The sequence below is a fragment of the Calypte anna genome, chromosome 21 (genome assembly GCF_003957555.1).
Source record: "Calypte anna isolate BGI_N300 chromosome 21, bCalAnn1_v1.p, whole genome shotgun sequence".
Taxonomy (NCBI): Eukaryota; Metazoa; Chordata; class Aves; order Apodiformes; family Trochilidae; genus Calypte; species Calypte anna.
The window spans coordinates 4,139,394-4,151,757 of NC_044266.1; the positions used below are offsets into that span (position 1 = coordinate 4,139,394).

The 12,364-nt window shown below is 46.8% G+C and overlaps 1 protein-coding gene across 1 annotated transcript; it reads right to left on the bottom strand.

Moving 5' to 3' along the window:
- Positions 1-627: 627 nt before the first annotated feature.
- GPR157 (G protein-coupled receptor 157) lies at positions 628-11,476 on the bottom strand. The gene is made up of 5 exons (XM_030463535.1): positions 11,035-11,476; positions 6,346-6,559; positions 4,561-4,755; positions 3,857-4,117; positions 628-1,488 (listed from the first exon to the last, which is right to left on the bottom strand). Exons 1-4 carry the CDS (start codon positions 11,409-11,411, stop codon positions 3,902-3,904), a joined length of 1,002 nt encoding a protein of 333 aa, XP_030319395.1. The 5' UTR covers positions 11,412-11,476; the 3' UTR covers positions 628-1,488; positions 3,857-3,901.
- Between the last annotated feature and the right edge of the window lie 888 nt (positions 11,477-12,364).

Below are 12,364 nucleotides of genomic sequence, written 5' to 3' on the forward strand. Positions count from 1 at the left end.
CAGCCAAGAAAGTTTGAATCTATTCTGAGAAAGGTTAATTTAAAAGTTGGAATCACATGGCATGTACAAAGTAATACTCAACTGTCACCCTGCCCATGCCTCAGGGTTTTTTTTCCCCTACAATGACTTGAATTTGCTCTCTTTGGGCAAATCCTGGGCTTGCCCCAGCTCTCCTGGTCTCACCTACCTTACAGCTTGGCCTCATCTGGAAACAATCCAATGTGTAATCTCACGATTACATATCACTCCTAATCTCACATAGCTGAGAGCCACAGTCCTTAAGGTCAACTGAGCTCTCACATAGCTGAGAACCACAGTCCACAAGGTCAACAAGATCCACACATTCACTTCTCAGAACTCTTCTCAGTTCACAGCAACAGGCCAAGAAAAATGAACAATAGTAACACAGCCTGGTGATCACATTGCTCAGACTGATGAGAGGTTTGTATTTCTATACATATAGAAAAGATAGGAAGAGGAACATTATCTACAAACAGGTAGAGATTTGTCATCCTGTACCTGGTTTTGAGGTAGCCAGAAAGGAAACCTGAAGGATGATCTGGCAACACTTTCTCAACCAAATTCATCAAGGTGCTGAGACCCATCACAACATGACTGAACAACATCTTGGTAAAGAAACAAAACTTTATTTTGTAGAAGTTGGAGAAAATGTTTAAAAAACCCCCCACAATTAAGGAGCTATAAATGAGATAAAACACTATCTCCAAATAGCAAACAAAAACAACCCCCTCCCCAGCTCTGATATGACACTCCCAATGCAAGAACAGACAGTAACCTGCAGCTTTGACAGAGAACATCTGGAGTTCAGAGCACATGCCAGGCACAGCCTGGCTGCTGGTGAGAGCTGCACTTGCTGGAGGCTGGGGTGGTACATCCAGATATCCCTGAGCACCAAGGGAGTCTGCAAAGTTCAGATTTTCCCAGGAGGCAGTAAGCATGCTGCCACCACAAACCCTGGTGATAATGACCTTAAAACCACCAAAGAGGAGGAATAAACCATCAAGAGGAACTGTCCATCACCACCGCAACACAAGCATCTTTGCACACTATTGTCCACATTCAACTGAAGAGCAGGAGACAGGCTGGAGCTCCCTGGAAGACCTCACACAGTGGGACAAAAATCCATGCCCAGCATAGTCCTATTTGGCAGTTAAAGTTTTCCTATCATCACGATACTCGTTCATCCCAGAATACACAACACATTCACCTTGTCAGACAGCAAAGCAAGACCCCAAACAATTTTTAAGATTTATAGAAGAAGGTGAGGGGAAGGATGGAAGAAAAACCAGAAAGTAGGAGTACAGGCACACAGTATCTTCCAGAGGATCCTGAGCAAAGTCCAAGACCAAAGCAGCTGGTATCTGAACGCTGAGGAGCAGCAGGACCTCTTCTGTTTGCTCAGCTACTCCAGAGGTGCTTTTCCCCAGGCTTTAGCTCCCTCTGTGGGACTTGGGGATGATCCAGCACCTGCTCAAAATGAAGAACAGTTAAAGCCCATGACTCCATTCAGCCACTGCACACAGGTTTGCCCTGAGCCAGAGCAACAGACTTGCTGCAGCTCAAACTTGTGGCACGATGGACACCAAAGTTCAGCCAGGAACACCAACCTCAGCCACCACCAAAACCATCCAAGTTGAAATTCTCCAATCCACACCTGACAGGAAATTGCTCAGAGATCTTCGGAGGTAACTGGGGTTGCAGGGAGAGCTGCACTCCAGCATCACCCCTGTACTTGCACTTCACACCAGAGGCTGAGAGGGACTGAGAAGCAGCAAAGCCCTTCTGCACACCACCTCCTCTCCTACTCCAAGCACTACTGATATTCAGGCTACAGTCAGCCTCAGTGTTAGGAACTCCAGAGACTTCTAAGAGGTTTTCTGTTGGCTGCTTTTCTTGCTGTCCTTGCCCGCACCAAGATGACCACAGACTTTCCACTTGTATCAGCTTAAGTGCTATTGCCAAGAGTTGGCCTTTACAAACCAGAATGTTCCCCTGAACCCCTGGGAGATGGGAATGTGATTCTGTTGAGCTGCACATTGCTCCAAAAGTATTACTCAGAGCTCTGTTATGGAAAAAAGCAAACTGAGAGCAAGGAATCTGTTTTGATTAGGGTTCTTTTTTTCTTTTTTTTTTTTTTTTTTTTTTTTTTTGGGGCAGTGGTTTTTTATACTTATAGTATGTTGTTTTCCCTTAAGCCAAATTGGTGACAATTTCCTTTCCTCTCTGTGAGGCTGGATCAAAAAAAAAAAAGAACATGGCACAATTCTAACTCTCAGAATTGAAGATTTTCTATCCTACCTTCCTGCAAGAGGCTTTTAACACAGCTTCTTTTTCCAAGCCATGTGGGATTAACATGAGGTTGAGCTAATAGGGTTGCTACTTAATTTTTAGAAGTTAAAAAAAAATCTTTTGACAGGAAGCAAAACCCCCTGAAGTCATCTATGCCAGAGATAAAGATGCTTGCATCTACCCTTCAAAGACCTTAGGGATGCTAATGAGCTGAGCTACCCAACAGCCCCATGACAGGGCTGCTGTGCTCTTGGGGACTCCACCTTCCCATGCTTGCAAAATTTGTGTACAGAGGGGACTACAGATATTTATATAATAAAGTTAATGCCAAGCTTCCAAATTGGGAAATAACAGGACTTGCCTCTGCCTACAGTCCCATGAGATCACAGTATCATTCAACTGTTCTACATGTTGTTAAAATTAAACTAACAAGAGCAGCTTTAGAACAGCTGGGGGCCTGGAACAGCGGGAGCCTGACAGCTGCCCTCACTCCCCAGGCATTTCATGAGGCGCCTGTCAATATAAATTAAAAAGAACTGTTAACTGATTTCAATTTTTTTTTTTCCAGACTTTGTGGTCTGGGATGACAAGAAACAGATACGACAGGTCTGCTCAGAGCCTTGTCATACCCATTACACAGCTTTCTCCCCAGGATGCTCAGTCCCTGCTGTGCCCAGGTTTGCTGCCTTGCAGACACAGCCCTTTTTAGCAACCCAGACCCACAGGTCAGTGCAACTGCAGAAGGGTTTTGTACTCTCTGAAGAGACTGAAGTCCCCAGCACATCATGGTTTACATTTACCTAAGCAGTCAGAACAGCTGCTCTAGGTTTTTACCTCCTTCAGCTGTACTCTGTTACTGAGGAGAGTGCTATCAGCATCTGCTTCACAGACAGAAGCCCACCCAGCACCCCAACCCCAAGTGCTCTTACATGGATTAACTTGACACCCCTGCACGTTCCACAACTGTCACTTGTAAGGACAAGCACAAGGAAACCAAGATGCTTACACAGCTAGACCAGTGCAAGGGTGTCAGTGTTAATCTCATAGTCAAAATGATGAGACATTTCTGTCAAGTTTTTGCTCATACAGATCTTGTATGTAAGCTTGGATGAATCACTCCCCTTCTGGCTTTCTTTGTGTGTAATGTAGGGATAGCATTACCTCATGAGGAACACTTGGGGCACATCTGAACTCTGCAGAACTAAAGACACATGTGCATGTTTTTTTACAACAGAAGCAGCTACTAATTCCTCTTTAAGTTTTTTCTGGTGTCCTGTCCTTCTGGGCCAGACAGCACTGCAGTCTATTTCCTCATTTTGCAGACTTGAATAACAGACACTGCCTCAGCTGACAGGGTAGGGGAGTGCATCAGCTCTATCTTTGGTTTCACCCCAAAGGAGCGTGATGGGGAACTGCTCTGGTGTCAGAAAGGGAACTGCCACAGCAGCAGAACAAACCTACCCCTGGCAACTGCCTCCTGCAAGCTGTTCCTCACCCCTCCCATCACGAAGATGTACACAGGAAGGGCAGAAGGAGAGATCCTTACCGAGACAGAGAAAAAAATCAACACTGAGCTGTAGGCAGCCCAGACTCAGGTGGTGGAAAGCAGAGGCTTCGCCCTCTCCGAGCCTGGGACATCCTCGTGGGGTTCTGGGTGCTGCCAGGAGCTGTTGGATCTTCCCAAGTGCCAATCCAACTCGTCACAGTTGCAACAACAAATGGAGGAAAACAGCCGAGCCCGGACCACCCGAGTGCAAAGGACAAACATAACACAATTGGCACCTCCTTGGAACGTGTTGCCGATTCCCTGCAAGGACAAGAAAGAAATTAACCAGTGCCAATCCTACAGGCACCCCCCAAGAGAGGAGGAAACACCAGAAAAATCAACCTTGCACCCAAAAGCAGCCCAGCTGGCTGCTCCGCATTCGCCCTCCAGACCTGGGCTAGGGGAGGAGCAGTCTGAGCAGGGCAGACACCAACACCCCCTGGCTGAGCCCGCCTGTCCTGCCCTAGCACTACCCAGCACTCACTCCCCTTGCAGTGATTTTCCAGAGCCACTAGATGTTGCTGGAATAGCTATTGCTGAGCACCCCAGGCAGGGCTTGCCAGCAGGGAGCAGATGTTCTTGCAACAGGCATGGTCTTTACATGTGCTGCATCCTGCCTCAACAAAGAAGTGATCTCAAGAGTAGCAGGAGCCTTAACTCCCTCTCAGATCCTTATTCTAAGGCATATCCTAGCAAATACTTACATGCAGGACAACCAAGACTGAATTTTGCACTGCAGGGGAGTTACAGAGGGTCAGAATGAATCGCACAGTGCTCCAGATGCGGAGGATGATGAAGATGACAGGGATGAGAACCAACTTCTTATCTGCTATGGAAGTCCGGGGCTGAAATGCCGGTGCTCTTGAGAGAATGGGGCGATACTCTGAGAGGGCTGCGTGCTGCCATGGAGGGGGGAGGGGGAGACAAAAATGTGAACAAAAAGCTACAGATACTGGGCATTTTAGCTCTAGGGATTCTTTCCCAAACAAACTAAATTTTTGCATGTTGTGGGAATCAGGGATCTGTGCCCTGGATCTGACTGGATGGAGGTGTAAGGTCCACAAGACTCTTCCTATGGTAGAAGCTACTGGACACAGATTCCTTGGCTGGGAGGGAACAGGACAGCACAGCACCCAGAGCAGCTGCAGGGACACATGGTGCTGGATACCAAGATGTTAATGTGGGTAAAGAGATTAAATCTCAGGATACTCCTCCTACCACCAGGCTATTGAGCATACACAGCTGTGATGCACAGTATTCCCCTTCACCCCAGTACTCCAGTCCTGAAACTTTTCTTCCTCCAGAACAGAGCTGTATGACAGCCTTAGTCAAATGCCCTTGGGGGCTTTCAGTGCAGCTTCCCACCCACTCCCAAAGTTTTTTTTTTCCTACCTGGAAAGCCCCTAGATCCCGTGGAGGAGCCTGCAGCACAATACCCTGCATATCCCCAACAACAACTATTTCCATAATTCCCCCTGCCTCTCAGACCGTGCAGGAGGGAAAAAAAAAAATCAAGTGCCCAGGAATCTCTGGGTAGGGGCCTGGCCAGGTGGAGGGTCATGTTTCCAGGCAGTCAGCTGCTATCTGACAGTGCTGAACACAGAGTCCTGCCTGATTCATGTCAGGTGACAGTGACAGCACAAGCAAACCCTTCCCAGCTCCCCTCTGCCTGGACCCTTGGGATTTGTCTGCAAGATCCTGCCCTAACCAGGTCTGTCTATATCCCAGCTACCACTGCTATCACTTCAAAGTGAGCAGGTTTGCTATATATGGAAGGACACCTATCCAACTGTGCTTGGGTTTTTTCCCCCTAATACAGAGAAGAAAAACAAATCTCTGGATGTAGTTCCTTCTGCCACTCTCAATCTAGATCTGTTATACAAACATTGTCCTAGATGTTTGGATTCTTTGTTCACATGGAACAGCAGCAAATAAGCCTCTGAATTCTGAAACCCTCCCAGGACAGGAGGTTTGCCTATATTGTACATACATGTGGTGTCTAATGCCCACATGGACATGGTCTAATGCCATACATGGCCATACATGGGTGTTACAATGCCCACACTCTATATGGGGGCTTTATGCTGCTAGTAACAAAATAGGTATTGATAAATTCACTATCATTAGAGATCCTAAAATAGCTGAGATTTGACAAGTCCAGTCACCAAACTCAGGCTCAGTACAAGTGGAACTGTGGAAGAGTGATTAAAGATGAATTTTGCCCTTCACCTCATCTTTACATTTCACTCACATGCATCCCCATTACCCCTTAAATTTCTGAGAGGCTTTTACATTCTTTTTGTGCTAAGTCACTGTGTCACGATGCTACAGGCTGCTCAGTCAGAGCTGCTGCTTCTCCCAGAGATGGGTGCACACAAAGCAGTCCCTGCCTGTGAAGCTGCTAAACATGCAGCAAAATCTTCAGAGCACAGGAGGAGATAACCCCATTGCAAGTCTGTAAACTGATCTGAAAGCAGCAAATCACTCACCGCTATATTGATGTGCTTCTTGATGAGAATGTAGAGCACGGGCAAAATCACATAGGCCAACATCTCCCAAACTTTCCCTGTTAACAACATCCACATGACCCGATCCTCTGCATCCAAGTTGACCCAACACCAGCCCACAGAAACATTGGAGGCATCATAACCAATCTTCTTCAGAGCAACAGCAGCCACTGTAATACCAAGGGGAACACCCCAGCTGAGGAAAGAATACAAAGAGAAAGGTTAAACCAAGAACATTCTGCTTTTAGTTCCTCCACAGCCCAGGGAAAGTGGATGAATGACCAACGAATTCTTCATCAGAATGCAAAAATCCTCCTCCTAGGGACCTACTCCAGCAAGGTGGATCCCCAGTCCTGAAGGACAGATGCACCTGGCAAGCAAACAGGGTCCAGTGGGGCAACCAGGAGATTTCCCACCTACTCCTCCCTGCTGTCCAGGTGAGGTCAAGGATTTGAGCAGGCTGGAGCACTGTACAAAGTCACCGTCCTGCAGGACCCAAGCCAGCTGATTCACAGTTTTCAGGTCACAAGGAACCAAACCCCTGACATTGATTCCTCAGTGACACTTGGGACAGACCAGCACATAAAGAAATCGACACTTTTATCCCACCAGTTGGTTTTGTTTGTTTTTAAGTGGAGGTGTAGTCACTATTTTAGGAGCAAAGAGATAATTTCTGCAGGTTTCTTCCCAAGGAAGAGCATTGGCAGTAACACAAACAGCTGAAAAGCAGAGAGGAGACCTGACATGATTTGGAGCTGTGTGTTGATTCTAGCCTCTCACTTGGCTTCAGAGGCAAATCTAGGGAAAGATTTAGAAGAAAAATAACTGGTGACACATATGAATTAAGTCACTCAGCAGCTTGGGCTGCCCACGGAAACCATGAGCAAGAACTGAAAATTCCGGGAGCCCAAACATAAAAACCCTCAGCCCCTTCCTGGGTGCTGTAAATACCCAGGACCTACCTGCCCTGCCCTCATTCACAAATTAGTCCACAACTGAAATTTTCCCTGCATTTAACTGAATGCATCACCTGCCTTTCCTATGTTCATCCTCAGAGAAAGGCTTTGTGAAGCCTTAAGAGGGATATCAGACACCTCCTTAATGAATACAACAAATGCTTCAGCAAGTGCTCAGACTGAGCTCCCAGCATAACCTGCCTGGGGGCTCTCCAGATGCAAAGAAAACAAAGACATCACTGTAGATCTCTCCTTACCTTCCTGGTTCACACTTGTCTTTCACTGACAGCCTGGAGCAGCTGCATGGAACATGAGAAGGATCTTCCTCCCAGAATCTCTTTCACATGCATCAGAATATGCAGGCAACCAGCAGTTGCCTAGACCAGATTATCCAAAACTCCCCAGCCCAGCTGAAAAACTCAGAGATAATCCCATGACAGTAGATCTCAAAACCACCCTCTTTGCCACTCTTAAATAATGCCTGCACTCACTTATTCACAAAACAAATGTAAATATGCTGTAAAAATATCAACCTTTTGCCATGTCTGGAACATTTTGTTTCACTGGCCAGTTCAGAAAAAACAGTGCTAATCCAAGCCCCTGTGGTTACTTGAGAACAGTTCTGCTGCAGGAAGCTTTCCCTGTGCTATTATCAGGGCAGGCTCCTTAAAAACATTCCCAACATTGCCACCGCTATGAAATTCTGGGCTCATATTGGTAAAAATGGTGATTTGCCTGAAAACAAGGATTACAGATGCAAAGACGTGAAAATTCCTGTACATTTGGAAGAGCTGACCACTAAGGGAAAGAATTCAGGAGAACTGGCACTCCCCTAAGGAGCCATATGAAGTCACACAAGTACAAATGAGTCCAACACCAAGGAAAAGGAAGTATATTTAAAAACTAATTTGCCTAAATAATGATCTCCCCAGTGACCTGAAACTGAAAGAGAATTATACAGGAAGCTAAAACCAGGTCTAATTACTAGACATGGATATGAGAGAACAGCATAAATACAGTGTTGCAATTACACAAGGCAGGACAAGGATCCTTAAACTACAGCAGTGTCCAGCTCAGGTTGTGTCATTTTCTGGTTGTCAGAATGCTTGTCTGGTCCATTCCTCACCCCCAGCCTGGGCCAACTGCTCTCACAACAAAGATGACAACCCACTGAAGTGATACTTAGTATTTACAAATGCAAAACAAGTGAGGTAGTCAGGAAATTTATGCTTTGGATGCAAGAAATTACACCTTACAGCTACGTAAATATTTTTAAAGCTAATTGCAAGCTTGTTTTCAAATATTACCTGAGCACAACACAAGTTTAAAATCAAAACAGAGCCTGTAGTTCTCTGGTCTAGCAGTAGAAGAGGTGGATGCATTTCCAGAGGGAATCAACAAGGAACAAACCTGTTAAACAGGTTTCATCCAGTGTAACATCTTCCTTTCCCTAAAAAGAAAATTAATCAGGTCCTGGCTTCCAACATGCATTTAGTCAGCTCCACTCAGCTAAAGAACAAACAGTCTGTGGTCATACTCAGCATGAAGAGTTATTCACCTTAACAAACACTTGTCCCTTATGAGTTTCTGCTTGTGAAGAGTAGTAAACATGCAGGACCAAGCTCCATCCTGCCTTGAATCCCTCTCAGAAGGGCCTGGGAATGACTCTTCACACAATGGTCACTGCATTAGCAACCTATGAAGCAAAGAGGGAAAAAATAAAATAACCCAGGTTCTTGCCTTAGACAAACACAATGGAAAGATCTTGAAAATATCTGCTCTTTGCCACCTTTCTTTTTGTTCCAGACAGGTCTCCCTCACCTACCTTCTGCAGTCCATGTACTTGCTAGTGGGTATCTTTCCATATCAGTGGCAGTAGTTCTTGCCTGTGTGGTATTAAAAGATTTTTTACACTAAAAGCTACCCCAGGTAGTGAGTGGAACTTGGAAGAACCAAACAGTGTGAAGGGGAAACCATCTCTGAGCAATATATTCAGAATTCGGTCTTACTGAGTTCTCAGCTAATTATAAAACTGCAGGGAAGGAATGAAGGAGGATGTATAACAGAGGGATGGGCAGGGAACAGGTCCTAACTTGTTTTTGTGGCTTTTTATATAGATCATAAAGCAGGAAAGAGCTTTACCCAGAATGTGAGGCTTGATCAAGCAGAACCTGGTGACAGCCCTTCAGTGACAGCTTTCCCTCCTGCCCTGCCAACATAGCAAGTGGAACTGATTGACACCAGGGACAGAAGATGGCATTTTACTTTTACTGTAGACATCTAAAGGTAAACCTAGTAAATTCTCCCAGAGGAGATTCAGTATGAACACTCCCTCCCTTCTGTCACAGGGTTAGAGCAATCTTTGAGGATTTTTCAGTGCACAGATCACAGTCAACATAATTTCACTCAGTTGGACTGTTTCTTTCAGCACTTTGGAGCAGATAAGGTTGAAAAACATGAAATCAGACAGAGAAGTTAAAGTACAAAGGAAACACAAGTGATTAACAGACAGGAAAGTTGCAATTAGGCCAGATTTCCATTAACTCTGCTGTAGCCTGCTGGAGGCAGCACATCCCTAGAGGAGCCAGATTGCTTTTTTTCTGCTCCTCAACCAAAACTCTGCCCTCTCCATAATTTTTATAGTACAACTCTCTTTATCTGAAATGAAAAAATCTAACAAACCCTCTGCACTCCCTCACTGCATTTTATTCCAACTTCCCCAGCAATATCCTGGTATACCCAGAGGTGTGGGCAGTCCTTGATGACAAGCACTAATTAGCACCGCCAGGGTAGGAACTGAAGTTCCTCCCTGATTCACACTTGGCTTTAATGTCTTTCTCTGGCCCATCCTTACCTGGCCTCAGCTCTGATTCAACCATTTCCCAAACGATGTTGTTAGAAAAGGTGACAAATACTTGACTAAGAACCCAAAGAAAACTCAGTACATGCCCTGATGCCTTTTGTTAAAAACCGAAACAGAACACCACCAAATCACTCCTCTAAGCTTGGCAGCACAGAGGACTAAGGGATCACTGTTTTGCTCAGTGTGGAGGTAGCACATGATTCCACAGGCTCCAGTTGCATAATAAAAGCTTTTACCAAACATGATGTGGAAAAACAGCTCAGTAAATAGCCGAAAGTGAGACATAAAGCTACACTGTGGTCTGCTATGTCTTGCTTTCAATCAAACATGCCAAAACAACCTTCAGAGTGCTTTTCAAGCTGCCTCCTCACTTGTAGACTAAATTCTATTCCAAGTATTGAATTACAGCAACCTGCCTGGGGAAAGGGGAAGGTTCTACAGACCAGGCTGGAGCTGGGAAATCGGTGACCTGTAGAAACAGATCCCAGACACAGGATCTTTGGCAGCAGAGCATCAGTGCTGCAAACACAAGTTTCATGATACTATTTTCGGGATATCAGAACAGATTGTGAAGGGAAAGTAGAAGCCAGGATTTTCAGTCATTACCTCTTGGCCAGAGATTTTTCTATGGGACGTTAAACAAATGATTTTTAACTTTTCCACATCCACAAGTTCTTCACTTGGGATGAGAAACGGGAAATAAGCAGGGATGGTTAGCTAAAAGGCAGCAAAACCCTAGTTTAAAAGGCGCTTTTGAAGGGCACAGTATCCTTCAGAAAAGAGCAGGTGACTGCAGCACCCATCACAGCACCGGGTGCCGTCGGGATCCGCACCTCCTGGAACAGCACCCACCTCACGACATGGAAGCAGCAGAGCAAGCCTGTGCTTGTGGGCGAGCCCCTCACAATGGTGATGTAGAGGTAAACGGCAATGGCCATCGTCCAGAAGAAGGAGCTGGTGTTGGAGAAGGTGGACAGGGCGCCCTGGAGCACGCAGTCCCAGGAGGTCCTCTGGAAGTCTTGCAGCACCCCGTAGAAGTAGGAGAGGGCAGAGAGGAGATCCGCCAGCGACAGGTAGAGCAGAAGCTGCCGGGGACGGGTCCGCAGCTCCGGCCACAGGGCATGGGTGCAGACCAGGAGGCTGGAACCCAGGAAGGAAAGCACACAGGAGATCAGCACCACCACCCGCTCCGAGGTGTACAGCTCCGTGGGGGGCAGAGGCTCGGGCATGCCGAAGGGACCCGGACCCCAGCCCCGCGAGCAGCCGGCAACGGGAGGGGAGCAGGGACGGGGTAGGGGCGGAGAGAGACGCGGGAGCTGCGCGGGGCTGCGCGGAGCTGCCCGCCCCCACCGTCATGTGAGCCCCGGGCCAACCCACCCCCCCCCCGGAGCTTCCCTTGGGAAATCCCTGCGGCTGGGCTGGGAGCTGGAACAGGTCTCACCAGGGCGCTTAGAGAGGAAACCTCCTGCCTCCCCTCACAGCCCTGAAACAGATTTTGCTTTTTCTGTAAATGACAAAACCCGCCCTGACTGTGCGGGGCAGTGTGACAGGAGGAGCCGATTCAGAAATAAGCACCTTTTTTATTTTTGCTATTTTCTCCTAAAAGCCATGCTTCATGTCTTTCCTCCCACAGAAAGCACGCCCTTTCCCGAGACAGAATATCTATCTATCCATGTATATATATAATCAGAGAATTACTTAATAGTTTTGGCTGGAAAAGCCCATTCCGATCATTGACTCCAACTGTTCCCCCAGCACTGCTGAGGCCACCGCTGCCTCATGTCCCTCAAACCCCACATCTCCAGGGCTTTGAAACCCTTCCAGGGATGGGGGCCCCATCCCTGCCCTGGGCAGCCTGGGCCAGGTCCTGGCAGCCTTTTCACGATAGAAATTTTTGGTTTCAGCCAATCCAATTTAAACCTCCTGCAGCACAACTTGAGACCGTTTCCTCTTGTTCTATTCCTCATTACTTGAGAGACCAACCCCACTTGCTGACATACAAATCCACACATATCTTGGTACTTCACAGCTCTCAGGGGCAGAGTTTGCCATATACACATTCAGATACCCAGGGGCAGGGGTTATCAGGCCAGCAACCTCCCCCAGCTCCCTCACCCTCCCGAGGTGGCCCCAATGTTATCTTTACCTTCCACATTCTTTACTTTGAAAGATGTCAGCCCTG

What these genes read in the sequence shown, in the direction of transcription:
- GPR157 (XM_030463535.1), bottom strand. Translation starts at nt 11,411, where the DNA reads ATGCCCGAGCCTCTGCCCCCCACGGAGCTGTACACCTCGGAGCGGGTG. An exon ending in AGAAGCACATCAATATAGCG is followed by an intron (nt 4,756 to 6,345) that starts GTGAGTGATTTG and finishes CCTCCATGGCAG; the next exon opens with CACGCAGCCCTCTCAGAGTA. An exon ending in CAGTCTTGGTTGTCCTGCAT is followed by an intron (nt 4,118 to 4,560) that starts GTAAGTATTTGC and finishes TTGTCCTTGCAG; the next exon opens with GGAATCGGCAACACGTTCCA.